Here is a 23,605-nt window from a genome sequence, read left to right on the forward strand (position 1 = left end):
TGCAGAATTCTTTTTCTGCTAACTGTATTAGAAAAGGCATTAAAAATAATGATACCCCACATAATCCTACTAGATTAGGAATCAATTGACATAATTATTGATCTAGTTATGCAATTTACCAGTAGGGTTGTTATGTGCAAGTACCTTAGACATTCCTTGTTACCTCACAGGGTTGCTTTGAGCATTGTATGAGGTAATAATGAAATACATGTGTTTAACTGCAAAGCACATGTGAATTGTTATTAGTGTTATTTTAGATGAAGTCACAGGGTCATTATTATTGATGTAATTTTTTTATAGTTATTTTTCCTAGCTTTTAAAAAAGAAAGTCAATACAGTTTTTATTCTTAAAGATGCTTTATTCAACAATGTGTGTTCAAGTAATTCAAAGTAAAATCTGGGAGTGTTTTTTGATTACATAAATGAATGTACTAAAAGCTAGTAGTATACCTTATCAAATGCTATTTAAAAGGCATTGTGTATATGTACACATTCATACACACCTGTCTCCTTGTGTTTTCTTTACCCCTGTCCTTATGATGTTTAAATGAATGTGTATTTGGAATTGTTTTTTCTTAGATGGAGATGGAGATGGTGATGGAGCAACTGGAAAGAAGAAGAAAAAGAAGAAGAAGAAGAGAGGACGTTAGTATCTTAAGTTAATCTTACTTGGTAATAGTAATTTTTAACCAACAGGTTTGAAGAGTAGTTTAGAAGTTTAAGGTCCTAATACACGTCAGAGAAACAAATTTAGGTTAATAGAGGTAAAATTTAGTGAAACTAATTATTATATAGCAAATGTTTTAGTTTAACAAACTTTTTGGTGTTTTCTATAGTGTTTATGTAAGTTGGTTGCATTTAATCACAAGTTAGGGGTGAGTTCCTAAAATTTTTATAAATTAAAACTTGCATAATACAAAGAATAATTTTGTCAGGGATGGCTAAGTTGTGGCCCTATGTTGTAATAGGTGAACATGGTTTGTAGTTTATCTGCCAGCTTTGAAGTTATGAGATTCTTAATGAACATTTAATGAGGAATTCCATTATTTTAAACTACGTGCATATGGTGGGATTTTATAAATAAATTTGTTATAATACTATTTTAAATATATATAAAATATGACCCTACTTAGATTGTATTTCTAAAAATGACAACCATATATCTTCAAAAGCCTAAAAACATATTAGGGAGGCTATGGGAAAGACTGTATAGTATTGAGGAATAAAGATTGGTTTGAGAATTAGAACATGTAAGTTCTAATAATCTTGGATGCTCTTTGGGCTATTGGGGATCATTAAATGTCTGGTTTTACCGTCCTTTAAGATATTTCAGGTTAAAATTTTATGAATTAGAATTTAGGGGACTTGACTTCCATTTTTATCTGTTGTTTAGAGAAGCTCTTGCGTCTGTCAGCCATTCCCCTAGTGTGTGTAACCAGGTAGAGGTGGGATAACCTTTCTTTTCTAATTTCCATACTTGCTAGATCCTTCCACTCGTGTATAAGGATGTCATTTCTGCCTCTAACTTGTGAGGACATATAAGTCTGTATTTAGTGAGCACAAGTTAATTTTACATTCCAGGAATCTTCTACATATTCTAATGTCCTATTCCCTATTCTTTCCATTCAAAATCATTAATAGTGTGCGTGTGAAGGGTTAGAAATGTAGCTCTCTGGTAGAGCACTTGCACAGCCTTGGGTTCTATCCCTGGTACCACTTAAAAAAAATAAAAAGTGACTGTGTAAAATGGTATTCTCTGAGAATGAATTGCAGATACCTATTTCTCCAAATACTCTAAAATTGCTCCCTAATGAAAGTAGATAGGTAAGGAGGATGATTATGGAGTTATTTTACACTTGTCCCTTTTAAAATTCTACTGACAGATGTTTTGGTATGATGCAGTTGTGCCTCCTGTTAGAATATTGTTGATTGAATTTATCTCTTGTACTGGGGATTGAACCCAGGTTCACTTGACTCGTGATCCTCCTGCCTCAGCTTCCCAAGATGCTGGGATTATAAATGTGTGCCATGGTACCAGATTTTGGTGCATTTCTTTTTTTCTTGCAGTACTGGGGCTCGAACCCAGGGTCTTGTATATGCTAGGCAAATACTCTCAGAACTATGTCCCCAACCCTTTCATTGCATTTCTTTATTAGCACTCTTTTTGTGTGAGGGGAGAGGTGGGGTTGAATCCAGGGGCATTTTATTTTGCCATTGAACTACATCCCCATTTCTTTTTCTTTTTTATTTTGAGACAGGGTCTCACTAAGTTGCTGAGGCCGGACTTAAACTTGGATCTTTCTGCTTTAGCCTCCCGAGTTGCTGGGATCAAGGCATGTCCCACTTCACCTGACTTTTATTAGCACTCTTTTAAGAGACCCTCTTTTTTCTGGTCTTAGTATCAAGAATATTTGTGTTTTTCCTGTATAGTTGATTGATTTTATCTCAAAAATACCATGAACTGTGAAAATAGTCTAGCTTTTTATTTATTTAAGGTTGGCTACTTGGGGGCCTAGAGCCAAATTTGTGATTTTTTTTTTTTTTAATTGGCCTTGTTTCAGGTTCTATTTCATATTCTTTTCCTTGTTTTGATTTTTGCTTTCTAATTTACTTTGAATGTCTCTTATTTGTGTATTTTTGATAAAACATTTCTGAAATAAGACATAATGTTATAATAATGCTACCAGGATTAGTTTACTTCCCTCATTTTCCACATCTATAAAGTGGGAGAATTATAAATAATAGCATGTAACTGCAATACATATTATTATAGCTTATTTATAGTTTTATATAATTTGGGGGGCATTATATAAATCTCAGTGATAGAGCGCTTATCTGCCATGTATGAGGCCCTGGATTTGAGCCCCCCCCCTCGTTCGCGCACGCTTGTGCACACGCACACATCCTCAAATACAGTACATTATGATACCAGGATTTCATGTGACTTCTTTTTGTAAATGAGATAACTGAGGCTTTTAGTTGTTTTGTCCTAGTCACAGCTAGTAATTGGTAAATGATAGACTTTAACTCTGCTCTGATATTCTAATTACAAATTCTCTCCCTCCCTCCCTTCTTTCCTTCCTTGCTTCTTCCTTTCTTTCTTCTTACTGGGGATTGAAACCAGGGGTGCATTACCACTTAGGCACTTCCTCAGTTTATTTTTTTATATAGAGACAGGGAAGTCTCACGAAGTTACTAAGGCGGACCTAGAACTTGCAATCATATTGCCTAAGCCTCCTGAGTAGCTGGGATTACAGATGTGCACCTCCTCACCTGGCTATATTTTATTTTTTCTGGCTCTTTTTGAGATCTTTAACATTTTTTAATTCGTAGGCAATATAGAAGGCATATTTATTTGTAATAAAACTTTGACCAAAAAAAAAAAAAAAGACCAGAATAAGTAGTCTTTAATTGGTGATAATATTTAAACAAAAATCAAGATTTTTTTGAACCTGGGATAACTGTGATAATAACCTGTTAATAAGGTTATAATAAGCGGAAATTTTACAGATACAGATATAAAATTAATATAGGGTGATTGGGATCCTTAGGAGTTTGAGTGTGAGGAGTCTTAAGTTATTTCAATAACAATAGAAATTATAAAACCCAAGTTATAGTCTTACACTAATTGTACCTAACTTGACACATTAATATAAGTCAGTTTTGGCTCCATTTAAAATAAACATTAACAAATTCAAGGCTGGCAAATTTGGATAAAAGTGATGAGATGGTCATATCCCTTAAAGTGGTTCCTCGTTGTAGGGAGGAATGAGTAGCAGTGGATAGTCAATTTTTTTTTTTTAACTTCAAAGAATAAAGCTGGGACTAATAGAGGAACGTGACACAGAGAGAGAGAGAGAGGTTAATATGGGACGAGTTTTCAGACAGTTACAGTGTTCCCAAAATGAATAGATATTAGCTTGAGAGATAGTGACTATCTCCACCATCAGGATTTCAGCTTCATCTGTAAGGAGTGTTAGAGGATTCCTAGATTGAATGTGAAGCTCAATTAGGTAATCTCTAAAATTTTTTTCATTTTATAATTCTGTTTCCTCTTAGGAACATGAGGAGAAAGTGTTTCCCAGTTTTCCTTGCCCATATAACAGTTTTAAATGTTATCATGTAAAGAGAAAGAACAAGCTGGCACTCATGAGATACTACTTTTGGATTGAAGGAGTGAGCCAAAAAGTGGTTCCTTAGATAATAATTTGCCTCATTAAATGGTCATGTTTATGTGCCTTTTTTTCCCCTTTACAGAATAAAAAAAGGAAAATATGTGTAAAATTTAAGAAAAATTTCATAACATGAACCACTTACTCAGTAGTTGGTAAATGCTTCAGTTGTCTATGCGGAAAGTCATATATTGCTGCATAAATTAGCTCTCGTGCAGCTTCTTGGTATTCCTTGGGTATAGCATTCATTACTAAAAGGCAGATCTTCATATAGTAAAGAACTACATGGTTAGTTCTTATGTATTTTTAAAAGTTTCAAGAGAAAAATTTATATTTTCTTAAAGCATTTTGGCGACTTTACAGGTTGAGTATCCCTTATCCAAAATGCTTGGGGACATCAGTGTTTTGGATTTTTGAATTTTTTTTCCGCAGAGTTTGAACTACTTATTTGTACATAATGAGATATTTGGGAATAGGTCCCAAGTCTAAACAGAAGGTTCATTTTATGTTTCATATACACATTTCCTGAAGGTAATTTTATACAATATTTTTAGCATGCTTGTGTTTTGATTGCACCCTGCCACATGAAATAAGGCGTAGAATTTTCCACTATGGCAGTATCTCAGTGCTTAGAAAGTTTCAGATTTGGGGTGTTTTGGGTTTTTGGATTAGGGATACTTAAACTTTCTACAATTTGGGAAATAATGTCTAAGATGTTTGCTAAGTGCTATAACTTTTTTCATGTACCTGGAAATTTTGCATATGGCTAACTCAAGATTTTCAGCATAGATAGTTTACGCTCTTAACTTTTACTAATTATTCCCTGGGAATAATAGTTTTTCACTTATTAATATGTAATAGGACTTCTTATTTTCTTGTTACTTTTCTTTGTGTGTGTGTGGGGGGGGTTACTGGGGATTGAACTAAGAAGTACTCAGCCCTTGAGCTACATCCCCAGCCCTATTTTGTATTTTATTTAGAGACAGGGTCTCACTCAGTTACTTAGTGCCTCATTTTTGCTGTGGCTGGCTTTGAACTCATTATTCTCCTGTCTCAGCCTCCTGAGCCGTTGGGATTACGAGCATGTGCCACCATGCCTGGCACTTTTTTGTTTTTTTATTTGTGAAAGCCAACTTCTGTGCTCTTACCTCTCTGGCATAGTAAGTGGGGTTGAAAACATTAGAAGTGTGCTTTTTCTACCAAAGCATATGATGTTTTTATATGTTTTAAATACATAATGGAATCTTGAGGAGTTAAAGATGTCTTTTTAATTTTATTTTTTCATTGATTCTAATTAGGTAAATACGACAGCAGAGTGCATTGATTCAATGTATACAATTGCAGCACAACTTTTCTTTTGGTTGTACACTATGTAGATGTAGCGTCACACCATGCAGTCACACATGTACCTATGGTATTAAGATCATTCCACCATGTAGCAGTAAGTCAGGAAATGGCCTGCATGTTGAAGTGTTTTCTGTTTTTTTTTAAAAGAGAGAGAGAATTTTTTTAATATTTATTTTTTAGTTATCGGCGGGCACAACATCTTTGTTTGTATGTGGTGCTGAGGATCGAACCCAGGCTGCACGCATGCGAGGCACGCAGGCTACCGCTTGAGCCACATCCCCAGCCCAGTGTCTTCTGTTTTTAACTGTAATATGACATCGGGGAAATTAAAATGAGGACATATAACAATCATTAGAACAGAGAAAGCCATAATAACTGCTTACTTTTATATTTAATTATAGAAGTTAACACTTTATTTGTGTTTCACAGCAAGAGTTCAAACAGACCCTCCCTCAGTACCGATATGTGACCTGTATCCTAATGGTGTATTTCCCAAAGGACAAGAGTGTGAATACCCACCCACTCAAGATGGGTAAGGATCATAAAACAACTTCTAGTTTGACTTTTGGCAATTTTAGTTTAGCAATCAAGCAGGTTTGATTTTTATCTAAACTTTGAACTACTGCTTTATTATTAAAAGCTTATGAATTTGTATACAGTAGAAGCCCTCTTATCCAAAATGATTGGGACCTCTTGCAGGTTGATTAATAACAAAAAAGTGGGACTCTCCCCCCAAATAAATCTTTTTAGATAAAGGATAACTTAAATTTGTTTTTCACTTCTCAGTATTTTGGCATGGACTTGCATTGGATTTTACTTTTTTCCTTCATAAACTATTCATAATGCATTACCTATGATGTCTATGTTGGATTTCTCTGGAGAGGAGTAAGAAAGAACCAAGTGAGCTGAGGATCGATGTCTGTATCTTTACATTTTTTCCCCCAAAACATTTAAATTTAATCTTATCTAGAGTTATTTTGACAAAAGTGTTTTTATTTTGTTTGGTTTTTGGTGCTGGCGATTGAACCTGGGGGCCTCTACCATTGAGCCACACCCCCAACCATATATATTTTATTTAGATTTTTTTTTTCCCTTCCTGGAATTGAAACCAGGAGCACATTACCACTAAGCTATGTCTCTAGTCCTTTTTAGTTTTCATTTTGAGATAAGGTCTTGCTAAATTGCTTAGGGCCTTATTTTATTGCTGAGGCTGGCCTCAAACTTATGATCCTCCTCTCTCAGCTTCACAATTCACTGAGATTATAAGTCTGAGCCACTGTGCCCCATTTGACAGAAGTAGTTTTTGATGGTTTATCTTTATAGGAGACTTTCAGAGTAGTCATTTTAGTTTTCATAGAAACAGTTATTTTTATATAGTGTATTATTGAATTATATAATTACAGTAACAAGTACAGATGAATTTGTATACAGTAGAAGCCCTCTTATCCTCTTACACAGGTTTGGAAACAAACTCTCCCAATTCTTAGAAAATTGTTTTGTGAGGATAGTTTCATCTGGTCAGCAGATGCTCATAGTGGTATTATGTAGACAGCATGGAAATTGGGACCAAACTACCTGTATTTAAATCCTAGTCCTAACAACCAGATTTGTGACTGGGGCAAGTAATTTATTGTGTCTGCTTTCATTTCCTCTTCTATATAATGCACACTTTGAAGATTGCTGTGAGGAACGATAACATATGTAATGCACTTAAACAAGTAACAGATGCATTGTGAGCATTAAGTAAATTAGCTGCTATTATTACTTCCAGCATAGTAACCTGTCAACTACAAATATTCAGAATACCATGGTCATTTCAATCTGTTTTACAGAGGGAATCAAGAGCATTGAGTAAGCCGGGCGTGGTGGCTCATGCCTATAATCCCAGTGGATCGGGAGGCTGAGGCAGGAGATCGTGAGTTCAAAGCCAGTCTCAGCAATTTAGCCAGGCCCTAAGTAATTTAGTGAAACCCTGTCTCTAAACAATATATATGTCTCTAAACAGTATATGTGTGTGTGTATCTATAAATATATTTAGAATGGGCTGGGGATGTGGCTCAGTAGTTAAGTGCCCCTGGGTTCAGTCCCTGGTATTAAAAAAAAGCATTGAGTGACTCAGTGGTTGCAATAGTTGGTTAAGAAAGCTTCTACTGTAGTTTTCTTTCTTTCTTTCTTTCTTTTTTTTTTGTATATAAAGACATCCTATTTTCCTTTAAACATAAAACATGATGTTAATTTCACTTCCTTTATTCCCAAATGTGAATATTATTAGGCATTAAATCTGTAAAATTGAGGATTTTATAGCACAGACATCTTTTCTTTGAATGTGAATTCACCATTTGCTATCCCTGTCTTAAAAGATGTACTTTTTAAAAAAAATATTGTTTTAGTTGTTGCTAGACCTTTATTTTATTCATTTATTTATATGTGGTGCTGAGAATTGAACCCAGTGCCTCACACATGTCAGGCAAGTGCTGTACTACTGAGCCACAGCCCCAGCTCAAAAGTACTTTTTAAATGTCATAGATACAGGGCTGGGGATGTGGCTCAAGCGGTAGCGCGTTCCCCTGGCATGCGTGCGGCCCGGGTTCAATCCTCAGCACCACATACAAACAAAGATGTTGTGTCCGCCGAGAACTAAAAAATAAATACTAAAAAATTCTCTCTCTCTCTCTCTCTCTCTCTCTCTTTCTCTCTCTTTCTCTCTTTAAAAAAAAATGTCATAGATACATGCAATTATACATTAATCACATAAATTCTCATAGTACATATGTGGTCACATACACCTTTAAATTTATTTATTTATTTATTTTGCTTATTCCCTCTTCTTTCCCTTCCTTCTAGACTCATGTTAACCACCTAGCAGGTAGCTTTTCATATTTTTCTTTGCTCAGATATGTGTACATCTGTGTCTTTTTTATATAAGGGAGAATATTTTGTCACTGTTTTATAAAAATGGAATCATAGGCACACTTCCTTTGCTTTTCTTATTCAGTGCTACCTCTTGAAAGTCTCTCCAAGTAATTAGAATAGTTCTATTATTTTTTTTTTTTTTAAAAGAGAGAGTGAGAGAGAGAGAATTTTTTTAATATTTATTTTTTAGTTTTCGGCGGACATAACATCTTTGTATGTGGTGCTGAGGATCGAACCCGGGCCGCATGCATGTGAGGCGAGCATGCTACCACTTGAACCATATCCCCAGCCCCTCTATTATTATTTTTGAATACTTCATAATATTCAGTGGTGTGAATGTATTATTTTATTCCACCAATCTGTAATTGGCGGGCATTCTTTTTGTCTCTAATATATTTTGCCACTATAAATCATTCAGCAGTTAATTCTGTCTATGTAGGTATATATGTATTAAGTAAAAATAATTTTCAAAGAGTCGGATTATTTGTTGTTTTATTACATCTGGATTTTTTGTGTACTCATTTTCTTTCAAATGGATAGCTGGTTTATTGGTAAATAATTCATGCTACCGAATTAAATGACCATCTTTGTCATATCATATATTCTTATATATAATGGAATCAATTTTTGAATTGTTTGTTCTGCTTCACTGATCTATTTGTCTATTCTTATGCTATTTTAATATGATATTGAAACTTTCAAATAGGTCATAAACTTTGTAATATAATAAGTTGATAAGACAAATTATTCTCCCCAGTCACACACATACATACTGAAATGTCATTGTGAGAATTCTGATTAGAATCACATTGTTATTAGTTTCTGAAATTTGGCAGTTTTATTGCTGTTTTATCCATTGTCCTGGTATGCTGTTTTTCACTTATTCATTTTTTTTTTCAGATTGATTTTATCTGTTTCTTGTTAAATTTGTTCTTAAATGTTTTATGGTTTTTGTTGCTGATATGAATGAATTTTTATGTGTTTTTTTAAAGTATTTTTTTTTTAGTTGTAGATGGACACACTAGCTTCATTTTATTTGTTTATTTTTATGTAGTCCTAGGGATTAAACCCAGTGCTTCACGCATGCTAGGCAAGTGTTCTACCACTGAACCACAGCCCCAATGAAATGTTTTTATTCTATTTCTATCTGCTTATTGTTAGGAGAAGAAAGTCATTGGTTTCCTCTGTTTGTTAACATAGTGTTAATAATTTAATGTGAGTCTTGTGGAATACTTGAAGTAACTTGAGAAAAATACTGAGTCTTTTTTTTTTTTTTTGTAGTGGGAATTGAACTCAGGGGCACTAAACCACTGAGCCACATCCCCAGCCCTATTTTGTATTTTATTTAGAGACAGGATTTCACTGAGTTGCTTAGCACTTCCCTTTTGCTGAGGCTGGCTTTGAACTCCTCCTGCCTCAGCCTCCCAAACCTCTGGGATTACAGGCAAGCTCTGTGGTACCTGGTTTGAGATTTAAAAAAAAAAAAAATCTCAAAAACTACACCTTTCCTTGCTGTTAGCTTCTATTGCAAATTAAATATAGGTAGAAAGAATTCTGGTTTAATGGAGGAAGCTGTTAATTATATGTTGAAATACTTTTCAAGGTAACAGTTTTCCTAAATATTGCAATGTTGTGTATTATCCTGTAGAAATACAAATGGTTATTTGTATGGCTGTTTGCTCTTTTCTTTTATCATAGAAGTAGTTTTTAACCGTTTGCAAATAAATTAGGTTCTTTGTAGATTCAGTGTAGGAAAAGAGAGTGACTCCATGATATTTTTGTCCTTCATTTGGGCCTTAAATTATAACAAGAGGCCCTTATAGTTGATTTCTCTATGATTGCTGATAATTTTTAATTCAAACTCAAGACTTCAAACAAGAGTTTCTTTAATCCAGTTTCTGATTGGTAGTTCTTTGCCACTGATGGAGATCATTCTATAACCTTTGTGGTGATTGTTTTGGTGCAAGGGATCAAATCAAAAGCTTCATCTCCATGACATTCCATAATCTTGAAGAATCTACTCCTCCTATGAGTGTAGGATACTCATGAGATTTCCTGAGTTCAGTATTGGGGGTCTTTATTACAGCATATTCTGATTCTAAAATTTAGAATAGTGCATTTGAAATTTAATTATACTCACGTTTTAGCCTTTAAGAACTAAGTGTTGGATGGGGGGGCAAGAGTTTGAATTAATAATAACTATTCATTTTCACAACCTAGATTCATGATTTCCATTAGCTTCCTGTGGACATGCTTTTCATTGATGTTTTTTACTTGTTGAGGCAAGTGATGCTTAAACTTGACTACCAGCTACTGCCGTGGTATATGTGCTAGAATTATGGCGATGTAAGAGATGAAGAATTATGCTGTGTCTTTTTAAAAAATTGATTAACTATTACCTTCATGCCTGCCTGAAAATGATTTGTACTTAGAATATCCAGGTTCTTAGTTCTGTTCCAGCTTGGAGTAAGCAACTATTGTATTGTAGCATATCGAGCCACTTCTTGAGAGTATTCTTTTTAAAGGAAGGATCTTAACCTATTACTTTCTAGTCTGATGCTTTTACCATATATAGATAGGATGGTCCATTGTATATTTTGAATAAAAATTGCTTAAATTTTCACTATTTCTGTAAAAGTAATTCATATACATTTAAATACTTATGGGGTTAAAACTGACTTTATATTGATGGTACCATATTATTTTGATTATCTGATAACATTAGTAAACAGATCTCAAATACATTTCCAAACAGAAAACAAGCCAAAGAAGTCTGTGTGGTGCTCTGCCAAATAGGACATCTCCTTTGGGCCTTTGCAAATTAGAGGTGCTAGATATTGGCACACAAGTAGCAAAAACAGTAGGAAATGAATGTGGTAAACTTGATAGTAACACACAGAAGAGGTCAGGAAGCATTTTAGAGCATTAACTTAGAGGCCTGTAATAAAGAGCAGACTTGGGTATATTTTTTCTATAAAGGAACGTGTACTAAATATTAGGTCTTGAGTGTTACTCATCTCTGTTTTAGCATGGAAGAAGCTATCCACAGTACATAAATGAATAGGTACAGGAATGAAATTTTATGTACAAAACAGATACCAGGTTGGATTTAACTGAGAGCCGAAGTTGGCTGAGCCACTGGCTTAAGAGGCAAATAAGGGTAATTCCTTGAAGTAGCCTCCTTTGTACTCTCGTAATCAATGAGTTGTGAGCTATATACACAATATTACTGAAGAATGTGTGGAGGTTAGACAGGTGCAGTGGTGAATGCCTGTAACCCAGCAACTCAGGAGGCTAGGACGGGAGGTTTGCAAGTTCAAGGCCAGCTTGGGCAATTTAGCAAGACCCTGTCTCAAAATTAAAAAATAAAAAAATTAAAAAGGGATGGGAATGTGGCTCAGTGGTAGAGTGCCCCAAGATTTGATTCCTAGCACAGACCCTACCCACCCACCCCCAAATTATGAGGATGTTCTAAAAGATTTTTAAAAGATTTTTCATTCTAAAACAGTTACTATTTTTTAAAAATGTTCTGCTTAGAGGGAGTCAATGGCTTTCATTCCTAGATATTAAATATAAAAATTTGTTAACCCTGGCAGTTTAAAAATGTGTGAGCCATTCCTTGAAGAGAAACATTACCTCCGGTATCTTATACAATCAGAAAAATCCTATACAAGCACATAGTATAATGTGTTTTGAGGATAGTGTAAACACATTTCCAGTTCAGGTCTTTGGATTAATAGTTAGCTCTTGCTATCATTGGGTTCTGTGCCTGTGGATTCATCCAACTACCAATCAAAAATATTTTTTAAAAAATATATCTGGAGTTAGAGATGTGACCCAGTAGTAGAGCACTTGCTTACCATGTGAGAGGCCCTGGGTTTGATCCCTAGCACTGCAAAAAGAAAGAAAGAAAAAATATGGTGAACACGTACAATGACATAGTATAACACTTACATAGCATTTACATTTTATTAGGAATTTTAAATAATCTAGAGATGACTTAAAGTATACAGGAGAATGCCCATTGGTTGTATGTATATACTACACTACATCATTTTGTATAAGGAGTTTGAGCATTCATGGATCTTGGTATCCCCAGGGCATTGGATTTGTTCTGGAACCAGTTCCCCAGATATGCAGGACAATTTTACTTCTCTCTTGGCTAATTTTTGTTGTACTCTTTTGAAATCTGTAAGTATATATCGCCTCAAGTGGAAGTATGACCTTTTCTCTCCTACCTGCTTGGTTTCTAGGACTCTTATATTATGTCTTTTCTGGTTTTCTCCTTTTTTTGTTATTTTATATTGCCAGTATATTAGTCTGACTATGAATGAAATCACTTGAGGTGTTTTTTCCCCTTAAGAATCTTTAAAAAATGTTTAACTTGATTTGGTTTGATTACAGGTATGTGTTTTTGGTATTTCAGAAAGTTTGTTGACATACAGAAATTGAATGCATAATATCCTTTATCTAAAGTATCTTGTATTATTATCTCCCTCAGCTTTTATGCTTGTTCTGCTGTTTTTTAAAATGACTCATAGTATGCTATGCCTATTCTAAAGGCGAACAGCTGCTTGGAGAACTACAAGTGAAGAAAAGAAAGCATTAGATCAAGCTAGTGAAGAGATTTGGAATGATTTTCGAGAAGCTGCAGAAGCACATCGACAAGTTAGAAAATATGTTATGAGCTGGATCAAGCCTGGGATGACAATGATAGAAATCTGGTAAAAGGAATACGTTTTTGTAAGAACATGATAAAAAAATTTTTATTTAAATACTAACTCTGCAGTTATAATGTTTGGCTTTCCTTAACTGTTTGCTCATAAAACTATTTTTAAATAAAGATTCTATAGTATCTACTAAGTTCTTGTATCACTATAATGAGGAAACCAAAAGAGGAACACACTTGTTTTGTACCGTGGTCTCTCTCTTTTTTTGCACGTGTATATTCAGGTGCACATGTATTCATTATTAATTTTTATATTCTGTGTAGTAATCTCTGTGATTTAATAATTCATAATAAAATAAAAATTCTTAGACACAAAGCATAATTATAGTGCAGTGAAGAAACCAATAAAATTATTTCCCTAATTTTTCACCTTGAGAAATTATTAGTATAAAAGACAGTTCTTTGATTTAGATAATTTAAAAAATATACATCATGAAAAAATAAAATCAACATAGAAACTTATCTCCTAGTAAATAAAATTGGATTGTTTTCTCCAGATATGAAATTTCTTTGTCTTTTATAGATGAGCTATTTTCATATCGTAGTAGAAATTGTTACTTATTTATATCCAGAAAATACTGAGATTGTTCCCAAAAAATAATGTAAGAGTTTTAGAAACATTCTGGCCTTAATGATCTATAAGATATATAAAGGTAAGAATCTAAAAGTAAACAAATTTCATTTTCTTTTTGTTTAGTGAAAAGTTGGAAGACTGTTCACGTAAGCTAATAAAAGAGAATGGACTAAACGCAGGCCTGGCCTTTCCTACTGGGTGTTCTCTTAATAATTGTGCTGCCCATTATACTCCCAATGCTGGTGACACAACAGTATTGCAGTATGATGACATCTGTAAGATAGACTTTGGAACACATATAAGTGGTGAGTTCATGGATATAATTCCTATCTTTTACTCCACCCCCTCGGGAAAAAAAACCAGCCACTCCAGATTTATAGTGTTAGATGGAACTACAAATATTGAACTTCCCAAATTCTGTTCTTGTCTCCTTTTCAGTAGAGATGTGTTGAGGGAGATTTTTTCTTTTCCTTTAAAGCATCCAACTGAAAATGAAGTCTATTGGGTAATCAAGGTTTATTTTCTTTGTATTGAAGCATGGAAAGTATCCTGTGTTTCTTTAGTCAGGTCATTGTTATATACATTATCTATTCAAATAGTAGAGGCTTTAATTTTGTCAGCTTTGGGGTATTTGTTTACTTTTGTAAACTCTCCCCAAAACCCCAAGTACCTTATTTCTTACTTAACAGGCAAGAAAGCAAACTTAGATGAACTACTTACCTAAGGTTTACTGAATTGGATAGGTAGGATCCAGTGGTTCTATCAGTTTGGTTTATTCATTTTTTTGGCCCTGCATTGTTCTGTATTTCATTGTCTTTTCTTTTTTCTTGCTTTATTTTTATTTCTGTTTGTTTACATAGCTGTCTGAGAGAGTAGTGAATTAATATTACAGTCTAACAGATGAACTCAGGAATTACACATTTCAGTCTGAAATCTTTGTGTACTTCCTCCCCCCACCCCCTTTGGTTATGAATGATCTCTGGAAACTTAGAATGCTGCCTTTCTTGAGCCCATCATTATGTTTTCCTTTTAACTATCAAGGTTGGTAGATTAAATGCTATAAATTAAGTAAATTGAGTAACTGAAAATAAACTTACAGATGAATTGTTGTTCTTTCAGGTAGGATTATTGACTGTGCTTTTACTGTCACTTTTAATCCCAAATATGATGCATTATTAAAAGCTGTAAAAGATGCCACTAATACTGGAATAAAGGTATGTGAACTGTAAGCACCGTTTCATAGAACATGTTTTAAGCATTTTATACTCTGTTTTACAGTCTGTGGGTAGTTAAGGTGAATTACTTATTTCAGTGCCTCTAGAGTCTTAAGTGTGTAATAAGTATACCAAAGGCTTTTTTAAAATTCACCTTTTCTAGTATTTATTAAAACTTAGAGTTTGAATCTATTTTTGCCTGCCAAGTTGGCTGTTTTTTGTTGTGTTTTTTTTTTTTTTGTAAATACCTTCATTTTTTGAGCAGTTTTAGAGTCACAACAAAATTAAGCAGATAGTATAGAGATTTTTCATGTATTTCCTTGCCCTCACCTATGTACAACTTCCTCTACTGTCGACATCCCCCAACAAGAGGTACATTTGTTAAAACCAGTGAACCAACATTGACATCATAAACATTCAGATTCCTTAGTTTACATTAGGCTTCATTCTTAGTTTTGTACATTATTGTCTTTTTTAATATTTATTTTTTAGTTGTAGTTGGACACAATACTTTTAGATTTTATTTATTTTTTTATGTGGTGCTGAGTATCAAACCCAGGGCCTCACCCGTGCTAGGCAAGTGAACACTCTATCTCTGAGCCATAACCCCATCCCCCTTAGTTTTGTACATTCTGTTGTGAGTTTTTGTTGTTTTGTTTTTCCGAGTTTTTTTGGATTGTATTGGATATTGAACTGAGGTCCTTGTACATGCTAGGTACTCTATCACTAAGCCATATTCCCAGCCCCCATTTTGTGGGTTTTTACAAATATGTAATGACATATTCACCATTATAGTATCATATAGAATGTTTTCACTTCCCTTCAAATCCTCTGATCTGCCAGTTCATCTTTCCTTCCTACAAATCCCTGGTGCAGCCTAGCTTCCCCCAATCACCACCATGTAGTGTATGAATATGTGTGTGTGTGTGATAATACATACTACATAACATTTGCCATCTTAACCGTTTCTAAGTGTACAATTCATTGGCTTTAAGTACATTCACAATATTTTGCAGCCGTTACCAGCATTCATTTTCATAACTCTTTTCATCTAGTAAAACTGAAACTTCATACTTATTAAATAGTAGCTCCTGATTTTTCCTTCTTCACTAACCCCTGGCAAAAACCACTATACTGTCTATGATTTTGACTAATATAAGTGCTTTGCTGTGTAAATGGAATCATAGTATTTGTTTTGTGATTAGTTTATTCACATAGCATAATGTCCTCAAGCTTTACTCACGTTGTGACTTGTGTTAGAATTTATAAGACCGAATAATTTATTGTATATGGGGAACAGTATTGACCAAATTATATTGTTATATTTTTGAGTGTATGAATATGTAACATTGAATCCCATTTATATATAATTACAATGCAACAATTGAAAATATAGAAAGAAAGAAAATTTTATGTGTGTACCACATTTGCTCATCCATTCATGTATTGATGGACATTTGGGTTATTTCCTTGTTTTAGCTCTTGTGAATAATGCTGCTATAAATATGAGAGTACAGATATCTTTTTATTTTTATTATTTATTTTAATTAGGTATATGACAGCAGAATACATTTTGATTCATTGTACACAATTGCAGCACAATTTTTCATTTCACTGGTTGTACACCATGGAGCATTGCACCATATGTGCAGTCATGCGTGTACCTAGGGCAATGATGTCTGTCTCATTTCACCATCTTTCCTGCCCCCAGACCTCCCTTCCCCACAAGTACAGATATCTTTAAAACACCTTGTTTGTCAGTTCTTTGGGTTATGTACCCAGAAGTGGAATTACTGAATCATATGGTAATTTTTTTAAACTTTTTGCCATATGGCTCTACATTTTACATTTCCACTAACCTAACAGTGCATAAAGAAAGGTCTGTAGCTCAGTGGTAGAGCGCTTGCCTAGTATGTGTGAGAAACTGGGCTCAATCCTTGGCACCACATAAAAATAAATAAATAAAGGTATTGTGTCCATCTGTAAACAAAAAAGGTTCCAGTTTCTCTGCATCTTTAACTTCACCTATTATTTATCTGGGTAGTTTTTTTGTTTTTTGTGTGGGGGATTATTTTTTGTACTAGGGATTGAACCCACGGGTGCTTAACTACTGAACCATATCCCCAGCTCTTTTTATTTTTTGAGGCATGTTTTCACTAAGTTGCTGAGGGCCTCACTAAATTGCTGAGGCTGGCTTTGAATTTGGAAATTCTCCTACCTCTGGGATTAGCCTCTAGGATTACAGGCATCTACCACCATGCCTGGTTCTTTTCTTTAATAGTAGTCATCCTAATGAATGTGATGTAGTGTCTCATTGTAGTTTTGATTTTCAGTTCCCTAATTATTAGTGAGGGGAGCATCTTTTCATTGCTTCCAAGTCATTTGTATATCATCTTGGGGAAGAGATCTATTCAAGTCCATTGCCCATTTTTTTAATTAGGTTGTTTTGTTGTTGAGTTTCAGGAGTCCTCTATATATTCTGAATATCAATCTCTCATCAGGTGATTTGCAAATATTTTCTTCTACTTTGTGAGTTGCCTTTTTATTGTGTTCATTTTGATGCATAAAATGTTTTCATGAAGTCCAGTGGTTTTTTTTTTTTTCTTTTGTTGTGGATTTTTGGTGTTACATCCAAGAAATTATTGCCCAAATCCAGCATTTTGAAGTTTATGCCCAGTGTTTGCTTCTAAGAGTAATTTAGGTCTTAAATTTAGGTCTGTTATCCATTTTAACTTTTGGATATAGCGTTAGGTGAGGAAGGGTCCATCTTTATTCATTTGTATATGGATATCCAGTTTTCCCAGCAGCATTTGTTCTCTAAAGACTGTCTTTTCCCCATTGGGCAGTCTTGGCACACTTGTTCAAAATATTTGACAGTCTGTATGAGTGTTATTTCTAGGCTTTATTCCATCCGTCTATGTCGGTTTTATGCAAGTCCCACACTGTATTAATTACTGTAGCTTTGTAGTAAGTTTTGAAATAGAAGGTATGAATCCTCCATTTTTGTGCTTATTTTTCAAGATTGTTTTGGCTATGCAGCATCCCTTGGGGTGCCATTTGAACTTTAGAGTGGAGTTTTTTATCTCTATGAAAAACACCATTGGGATTTTTTTGTTGTTGTTGTTGCTGCGGCTTTGACATGCTAGGCAAGCCCTCTAAAACTGAGCTACATTATAGTCCCACCATTGAGATTTTGATGAGGATTGCATTTAATCTGTAGATGGCTTCAGGTAGTAGAAATGTCTTAACAATCTTAAGTAATACAGTTTGTGGACATGGAATATGACTTCATTTATGTCTCTTAAAATATCTTTCAACAATGTTTTGTAGTTTTCATTATATAGGATTATTTCCTTGCTTAAGTTAATTTCTTTCAGATCGTTGTTAAATGTATAGAAATGCAACAGACTTTGTCAACTTTATATCCTCTACTTTGCTGAATTTGTTAGTTTTTATAGGGTTTTTATTTATTGTTGTGGAATCTTAGGGTTTTCTACCTGTAACATCATATCATCTGTAAACAGAGATAGTTTTACTTTTTTCTTTCCAATTTAGATACCTTTTGTTTCCTTTTCTTGCTTAATCTGATTTGAACTTCCAGGGTTGAATAAAAATATCAGTGTAGTCATTCTGTCTTGCCTTACTTTTGGTCTTAGAGAAAACATTTTTGCTGTTGAATATCGTGTTTACTGTAGATTTCTTATAGGCACCTGACTTTTCATATGTTGAAGGTGGTTTCCTTCTACTCTTAAATATATACATATTCTTTCCTTCAGTGCTGAGTATCAAACCTAGGGTCATGCACGTGTTAGCCAAGCACTCTTATCACTGAGCTACATACCCAACCCTCCTTCTGTTCTTAATTTGTTGAGTATTTTTGATCATAGAATTACATTGAATTTTGACAAATGCTCCCTCCTTCCCCCCTTTTCAGTATTGGGTTGGAGATTAAACCTAGAGTCTTGTACATACTGGGCAGGTACTATGCTACTGAGCTACATCCCTAGTCCATTTTGATTTTATTTGGAAACAGGCTTTTGCTGAGTTGCCCAGGCTGGCCTTAAACTTGCCATCCTCCTTCCTTAGCCTTCCAAATAGCTGGGATCATAGGATGTGTTACAACCACCATGCCTAGCTGTCAGATGCTTTTTATGCATGGAGATAATCATGTACTTTTCTCCCCTTCAAATCTGTATGTTAACATTGATTTTTATATGTGGAACTACCTTTGCATTCCAGGAGTAAATCTCACTTAGTCATGTTGTGTAATCCTTTTAATATGCTGTAGGATTAAGTTTGGTAATATTTGTTGAGGATTTTGTATAAAGTGGTTATTAAGAGATAGTGATCTGTAGTTTTCTTATAGTGTCATTGTTTTGCTTTTATATCAAATTAATGCTGATCTCATAAGATAGGTCATTCTGTCCTTTTCAGTTTTTTGAAGAAATTTGAGAAGAATTGGTATTAGTTTTTGTTTTGAGGTTCTGTGGATTGAAACCATGACCTTGAGTATGCTAGCCAAGCTCTCTATCACTCTGCTGCACCCCCAGTATTAGTTGTTCAAGTGATAGAATTCACAGTGATACTATCAGATCCAGGAATTTTCTTTGTCAGAAGAATTTTGATTACTGGTTCAGTTGCCTTAGTAGTTACAAGTCGATTCAGATTTTGTATTTCTTTATGATTTAGTCTCGGTAGGTTTTGTGTTTAGGATTTTGTCCATTTCATCCAGGTTATCTACTTGTAAATGTGTGGTTGTTTGTGGTTCTCTCAGAATCATTGTTTTATTTCTGTAGAATCAATAATAATATTCCACTTTCTCATTTTAGTAATTTAAGTTTTTTTTTCCTTAGTCTATCTGGAGAATTATCAGTTTTTTTTTTTTTTAAGATTTTTTATTTTATTTTTTTTTTTTTTTTGAGAGAGAGAGAGAGAGAGAGAGAGAGAGAGAGAGAGAATTTTTTAATATTTATTTTTTAGTTTTCGGCGGACACAACATCTTTGTTTGTATGTGGTGCTGAGGATTGAACCCGGGCCGCACGCATGCCAGGCGAGCCGCTTGAGTCACATCCCCAGCCCCGAATTATCAGTTTTGTTAATCTTTTCAAAGAACTTAACTTTTGATTTCATTGATTTTTTTTTTTTCTATTTTCTCTAATTCATGTATCTCTGCTCTAATTATTTCCTTCCTTCTGCTAGTTTTGGGTTTAGTTTGTTTTTCTTTTTCTAGAAAGTTCCTTAACTGTTTTGTCCCATTGTCCCAGTTGTGGACAACCTATAGAAACTTAAATACAGTATATACTACATAATAATAATGAATGTAATTATAATAATATATAAGCTCTAGATTATGATTTTTAACACATTTTAGTGCACCTGTGTCTATTTTGTTGAAATAGTCACAGAATTGAAAACTTGACACTTACTGGGTTAAATTATAATATTATGTTATTGATTTGAGATCTTTTTTGTTTTGTAATGTAAGCACTTACAGCTATAAATTTATCCATTAGTACTGCTTTTATTGTATCCCATAAGTTTTGGTATGTTGTGTTTTCACTTTGCTTCCCCCCCCCCCCTTTTTTTTTTTTGAATCTCTGTATGTTGCCCAGTCTGGCCATGAACTTCTGGGCTCAAGTGATCCTCCTGCTTCATTCTCCTCAGTAGTTGGGACTACAGGCGTGTACCTGCACCGGGCTTGTATTTTTATTTTCTAATTACCCTCCTGATGTCTTCTTTAATCTATTAATTTTTTAAAGAATATATTGTTTAATTTCCACAATTTTGTGAATTTTCAAGATTTAATTTCATTATTAATTTTTCTTACTTCACCTCATTGATATTGGAGAGGATAACTTGGATGGTATCTATCTAATCTAAATTCTAATGAGACTTAATATATGGCCTAACCATATATTCTATCTTGGAAAATGTCCTTTATGTACCTGAAAAGTATACATGTGCTCTGTTGTAGAAATTCCAACTGTGTATGTATGTCTGTTAGATCTAGTTTATTTATTAAGTCCTCTTGTTTATCTTCTGTTGGGTTTGTTTTATTTGTTAAGGAGAGTATAGTATTGACATTTCCAGCTGTTATTGGAGACTTGTCTGTTAATCCTTTCAGTTCTGTTAGTGTTTGCTTTGTATATTTTAATGGTCTGTTATTGGTGTTTATAATTGCTATATCTTGTTCCATTGAACCTTTTATTGAAATTTGATGTCTTCCTTATCCCTCCTAGCCTTTTTAAGTTTTATTTTGTTGGATATTAGAGTAGCTGTCTTGGTTACTGTGTGCATAAAATGTCTTTTTCTATGTTTTTACATTCAGTTTATTTATGCCTTTGGAGCTAAGCAGATTTCTTAGATATATAGCATGTAGTTAGATCATGCGTTTTTATGCATTCTGCTAATCTGTGACTTTTCATTGAGAGTTTAATCCATATTACTGATAAAGGAAGGTATGGTTTCATTTTGCTGTTTTCTGTATAACTTGTAACTCTTTTGTCTCTCATTTCCTACATTGCTCTCTTTGTTTAATTGATGTTTTTGTAATGAAATGTTTACTTCTCATTTCTTTTTTGTGCCTATTCTATAGATATTTTCTCTATGGTTACTATGAGGATTACACTTAATATTTTAAAGTTAAATCCCCAGTGTGAATTTTTTTGAGCCATGTATACATTTTCCAACTTAAATTTTTACCACGATACATATCATAATAACATTTAGATTAAAACTAAGTTTTAAAAAATATCTTAGTTATGTCATGTAAAAAAGAAAAAGTGGAGTTAGAAATCATCATTAGACTAATGGTAGCAATTAGTTCTTCATATGATTGAGCTACTATCTAGTGCCCTTTCATTATATACTTTGTGGGACTTCCTTGAGCATTTCCTGCATGGTAAACATAGTAGTAATAAACTCTGTCAGCCTTGTTTATCTGGGAATGCCTTTATTTTTCTACCTTACTTTTGAAAGACAAGTTTGCTGGATATAGAATTCTTAGTTGACAGTTTTGTATTTTTTAGCATTTTGAATATATAATCTTACTGCCTTCTTGCCTCTGGAATTTCTGATGAGAACTCTGCTTATAATCTAATTGAGGATTCCTTATATGTACTGAGTCATCTCTTTCTAGTTGCTCTCAAGATTCACACTGTCTCTAGAAAGTTTTTATTACAGTATGTCTTGGTATATAGGTCTCTGAGTTTATCTCTTGGCATTTATTAAACTTCTTGAATATTTGTGTCTTTCATCAAATATGGTAGGGAACAGACATTTTTTCTTCACATTCTCTCTTTTCCCCTGTTTCTCTCTCCTTCTGAGACTCCTACAGTGCATGTATTGGTCTAGTTGATAGTAACCTATCGGGTCCTCTTATCTTCAGTTTTGGTGATCCTTTCTTTGTATTTCTGCCAATGATGGACAGTCTTTGTTAATATGATGCTATTAATAAACATTTGTGTACAAGTTAAAAAGGAATCCTTCTCACTAGAAAGATTTTCATTTTGGTTACTGCACTTTGTGGCTTCAGAATATTTTTTGGTTTCCTTCAGGTTTTTTAAATCTCTTGATATCTCCATTTTGTTCATACATTTTTTTTGCTGGACTTCATATCTTCCTTTAATTCTTTGGACAACTTTAAGATAGTGATTTTACCACCCTAAGATACCATCTCACTCCAATAAGATTGGCAGTCACTATGAAGTCAAACAACAACAAGTGCTGGCGAGGATGTGGAGAAAAGGGTACACTTGTACATTGCTGGTGGGACTGCAAATTGGTGCGGCCAATTTGGAAAGCAGTTTGGAGATTCCTGGGAAAGCTGGGAATGGAACCACCATTTGACCCTGCTATTGCCCTTCTCCGACTATTCCCTGAAGACCTTAAAAGAGCATGCTACAGGGATACTGCCACATCGATGTTCATAGCAGCACAATTCACAATAGCTAGACTGTGGAACCAACCCAGATGCCCTTCAATAGATGAATGGATAAAAAAAATGTGGCATCTATACACAATGGAGTACTATGCAGCAATAAAAAATGACAAAATCATAGAATTTGCAGGGAAATGGATGGCACTAGAGCAGATTATGCTTAGTGAAGCTAGCCAATCCCTAAAAAACAAATACCAAATGTCTTCTTTGATATAATGAGAGCAAATATGAACAGAGCAGGGAGGAAGAGTAGGAAGAAAAGATTAACATTAAACAGAGACATGAGATGGGAGGGAAAGGGAGAGAAAAGGGAAATTGCATGGAAATGAAGGGAGACCCTCGACAAGGAGAGAAATGAATTACAGTAGATGGGGTAGAGAGAGAAGATGGGAGGGGAAGGGAGCGGGGATAGTAGGGGATAGGAAAAGTAGCAGAATACAACAAGTACTAATAGGGCATTATGTAAAATTGTGGATGTGTAACCCACGTGATTCTGCAATCTGCATTTGGGGTAAAATTGGGGGTTCATAACCCACTTCAGTCTAATGTATGAAATATGATATGTCAAGAGCTTTGTAATGTTGTGAACAACCAATAAAAAAAAAAAAAAAAGATAGTGGTTTTAAAGTCTTTGTCCAGTAGATCTCCCTCACGTCTCTTTCAGAATAGTTTCTGCTGATTGATTTGTTTCCTTTGAATGGGCTACTTTTTCCCAAT

The 23,605-nt window shown here is 34.2% G+C and overlaps 1 protein-coding gene across 2 annotated transcripts in view; it reads left to right on the forward strand.

Moving 5' to 3' along the window:
• METAP2 (methionyl aminopeptidase 2) overlaps positions 1–23,605 on the forward strand; it is a 39,727-nt gene that overhangs the window by 8,529 nt on the left and 7,593 nt on the right. For both annotated transcript variants that reach the window (XM_081311066.1, XM_081311065.1), the window contains exons 3-7: positions 580–645; positions 5,949–6,051; positions 12,995–13,156; positions 13,859–14,040; positions 14,855–14,949. In XM_081311066.1, coding sequence (XP_081167192.1) covers positions 580–645; positions 5,949–6,051; positions 12,995–13,156; positions 13,859–14,040; positions 14,855–14,949 — 608 coding nt within the window. The remainder of the gene's footprint in view (positions 1–579; positions 646–5,948; positions 6,052–12,994; positions 13,157–13,858; positions 14,041–14,854; positions 14,950–23,605) is intronic.

The sequence above is a fragment of the Spermophilus citellus genome (genome assembly GCF_964194105.1).
Source record: "Spermophilus citellus genome assembly, chromosome: 10".
NCBI lineage: Eukaryota > Metazoa > Chordata > Mammalia > Rodentia > Sciuridae > Spermophilus > Spermophilus citellus.